We start from the raw sequence: 3,349 nt of genomic DNA, 5'->3' as shown, positions 1-3,349 counted from the left end.
GCCTTGGAGCTGTATAGTTCAGGTCTTATTTTCTCACGAGCACAAAAAAAAAATTATTTTTGTTTTTATGTCTTTATTTGTGTCAATGCTTCATAGCTGCGCTCAATCAGACCAAACACAGCTGTTCGTCCTTTGTATTATAAAGGAACTGTTGCTGGCGTGGCGCTGCAATTTATTTATGCTTTTTTTATGCATCTTGAGGCCAATGAGTACAATAACATCTTGTAATACGGTGATTCACAATTCACGTGAAAGGGCTGTTTGGAGGACTTGCATGACTGACCTGGTTGTCGTAGTAATCCCAGCCCAGTTTTGCAGTTGTCCAGTACGGTCAAAAGTACCATGAAGAAGTGGATGGGAGAAGCTCTAGTGAGAGCCCCGCAATCCAAACGGGTCATTTTGGCAGCACAGAAAGATGAAGTTTACATGACACAGTTAACACGGTGCCAAATGATAAATCAAATCAGTTCCATCGTGGCCCGGCCCAGCGTTCGCGCGCACACTTAAACTGCTCTCTGCAATTCAAGATGCATCGTTATCTGCTGCTGTTAGTGTACTCCTCGTGCTTGGCCTGTTGTTTGTCGGCCTTCGGCTTTGCTTCCAAACGCCAGTGCCTCCATCTACCTCTCGCCGACAGCCAGTGACAGCTTGAAAACTTTGCAAACTTTCGCAGAAGAACCACCCCCACAGATGGGTGGACCCAAGACAATGGGCTTTCTCTTCAACTCGACTGCAAGGCGTTTTAAAGGGGACTCCTCGTAATCGGAGCCTACCCAGATGCATATAGGACAAGGGCTTTAACGTTCATCTGTGGGTCACTTCAGGACTCCCGTTTTCATGCAACACGAGTTTCCCGGCGACACACAGCAGTACCAGTACAGTAAATAAACAAAGTGTCCGCAAATCTTTAATCTGCACTAACCCAGCCACCAAAAAGACAATATATTTGCATAGTTTAAAAAAACCGTTTAGACGTCTACTGTCTTCGTCTGCCATCTAGTGGAACAAAGGAGGAACTCTCCAACCGTCCGCCCATCTGTCCAGAGACCGTCTATCTTTCGATCGATCAAACTAGCCAACTTGCTATCTTTTGTGTCTGTTGATTATGCAGGTGGTGGAAAAACGTGGTAACTCAAGGCAGGGCGAAATGAAGACTGATGCCAATGTCTATGATTTGATTTTATCACTTTCAACATCATTTGTTACCATGCGTATAATTTGACAGGCATGTGTTATTTTACAGGGTGCTATTATAAGGCAACATACATGGGCTGTAAAATAGGTTTCGCATTTACACGAAGCCCTTCTATCTTTTCACTCTTAAACCATATGACTATACACACATTTTAATATGCAGTACTATGTATTGCTGTATATAACATATATGTATTCATAGCTACACTAAGGCTGTTTTGTTTAGTTGTTTTTTAAGTTTGTTTGAATCAAAGATCCACATTTGTCATTTGTCTCAATTAATTCCGTTATTTATGTATTTAAATGAACGCCGTTTTGAAGGACTTTCCAACCCATGCGCGCTTTTTACGCACACCCTTTCGCTATTTTAGTTCTCAATGGGAACGCTCTTTCTTATGCGGTATAATAATCCAGCATGAAGTGAGATGATGATGATGCGCACTTGTTTATGAAACCCACGATTCTCTTTACCAACCAATCGTGGCTCGGCAGAGACACCCAACCCAATAAAAGCGACGCTGCCGTCAGCTGTCTCTCAAAGAGAAGTGGCGATGGATAACAATTCTGACAGGTCCTGATCGAGTGGCATGCTTGGTCCCGTGTTGTGTTTTAGTTGAAGTTGAGGATGGATATCATATTAAACCTGAGTGATGTCTTGAATCAAAGCGCGCCTGACGAGGAGTCGTTCCGTTTCGATGACATCGAAGTGGGCGCTGACGGGAGTCCCTTCCTGAGGATCCTCATCTCGGTGGTCTACTCGGTGGTCTGCGCCGTGGGCTTGGTGGGGAATCTGCTCGTCTTTTACCTCATGAGGTTACGACAAGGTCGGAAGAAGTCGGCCATCAACTTTTTCATCATCAACCTGGCGGTGACGGACTTCCAGTTCGTGCTGACGCTGCCGTTCTGGGCCGTAGACACGGCTCTGGACTTCAGCTGGCCCTTCGGTGACGCCATGTGCAAAGTGGTGCTGTCCGTCACAGTGATGAACATGTACGCCAGCGTCTTTTTCCTCACGGCCATGAGCGTCACCAGATACCTGTCCGTCACTTCGGCGCTCAAGAGATCCACGTACAGTTTGTCGAGGTGCGTCAAATGGGTGTGCGCCGTGCTGTGGGTCGCGGCCACGGTGGCCACAGCTCCCACGGCGGTCTTCTCCGCGGTCACTGTGGTCGCCGGAGAAAAACTGTGCCTCCTGAAATTCCCGGAAGGACACGACTGGCTCGCCCTTTACCACATCCAAAAAATACTCATAGCTTTCATCATCCCTCTATTTATCGTCTCAGTCAACTACCTGCTGCTTCTGCGATTCATTAAACGCAAGAGCATGTGCACCAGCAACCGAAACAGGAGATCGAGAGTCACAAAATCTGTTGCCATTGTTGTTTTATCCTTTTTCTGCTGTTGGATGCCAAACCACGCCATCACCTTCTGGGGTGTTTTGGTCAAATTTAATGCAGCCAATTGGGATCGGTCCTACTACATGGTGCACGCGTACGTGTTCCCAGTCACCGTGTGCTTGGCGCACGCCAACAGCTGCTTGAACCCCGTGCTGTACTGTCTCATGAGACCAGAGATCAGAAAGATGCTTAGTGCTTTATTCTGGAGGAACCCCAGTCCATGCGCCAGCAACAACAGAAAGGGCAGCGGGGCGCCCTCGCTCACGCACGGGCACACCCAAGCCGTTCGGACTACTGACAATGTTGCGTTCAATTTAACCGCGGTCGATCACAAAGGATTTACAAGCTCCAGAATTAATGGATCCCTTTAATTCACGATCTGAAAGTTTACTTTAGAACGTTTGCGCACTGTGAATGTGATCATCGTGCGTAATGCTTTTGAAATTGGATTTTTAGCTACCGAGTTCACATCATTGGCGACATTTGTGATCCTGTAAATCATTTTTTAGACATTCCTACAGGCGACGCGATTTCAGTGCATTGTAGTTCCAAAAACTGTTATTTTGCCTGGAGAGGTCGAGGGGGAGATTTGTCATAAGGGAGATAATGACAAGTTACATTCTGAATGTGAAGGGAAAAAAAGAGGTACTTTTCTATTGATGTACACTTTGTAAATACAATATGCAAAAATAAATTACATTTTCATCTGTGGAAATTATTTTTCTTTACCAAAGAATATATTGAGCTCAATATCTTTG

General features: G+C 45.7%; 2 protein-coding genes across 2 annotated transcripts in view; one reads left to right on the top strand and one right to left on the bottom strand.

Moving 5' to 3' along the window:
• The window catches only part of adamts7 (ADAM metallopeptidase with thrombospondin type 1 motif 7), a 79,233-nt gene extending 78,254 nt beyond the window's left edge, over positions 1 to 979 (bottom strand). Inside the window, exon 1 of the mRNA XM_088296828.1 lies at positions 284 to 979. Coding sequence (XP_088152954.1) covers positions 284 to 398 — 115 coding nt within the window. The 5' untranslated portion in view covers positions 399 to 979. The remainder of the gene's footprint in view (positions 1 to 283) is intronic.
• A 769-nt stretch (positions 980 to 1,748) lies between these two features.
• LOC148336866 (relaxin-3 receptor 1-like) lies at positions 1,749 to 3,114 on the top strand. Its single transcript, XM_088296539.1, has one exon. The coding sequence runs from the start codon at positions 1,820 to 1,822 to the stop codon at positions 2,960 to 2,962; it is 1,143 nt and encodes a 380-aa protein (XP_088152665.1). The 5' UTR covers positions 1,749 to 1,819; the 3' UTR covers positions 2,963 to 3,114.
• Positions 3,115 to 3,349: the final 235 nt, after the last annotated feature.

Source organism: Idiotropiscis lumnitzeri, chromosome 5 (genome assembly GCF_059441095.1).
Source record: "Idiotropiscis lumnitzeri isolate Australia: NSW breed Sydney's pygmy pipehorse chromosome 5, RoL_Ilum_1.0, whole genome shotgun sequence".
NCBI lineage: Eukaryota > Metazoa > Chordata > Actinopteri > Syngnathiformes > Syngnathidae > Idiotropiscis > Idiotropiscis lumnitzeri.
The sequence above is the reverse complement of the archived record's forward strand: the minus strand, read 5'-3'. Positions and strand labels throughout refer to the sequence as shown.

Excerpts from the sequence above, each read along its gene's own strand:
- LOC148336866 (XM_088296539.1), top strand. The coding sequence starts at position 1,820 with ATGGATATCATATTAAACCTGAGTGATGTCTTGAATCAAAGCGCGCCT.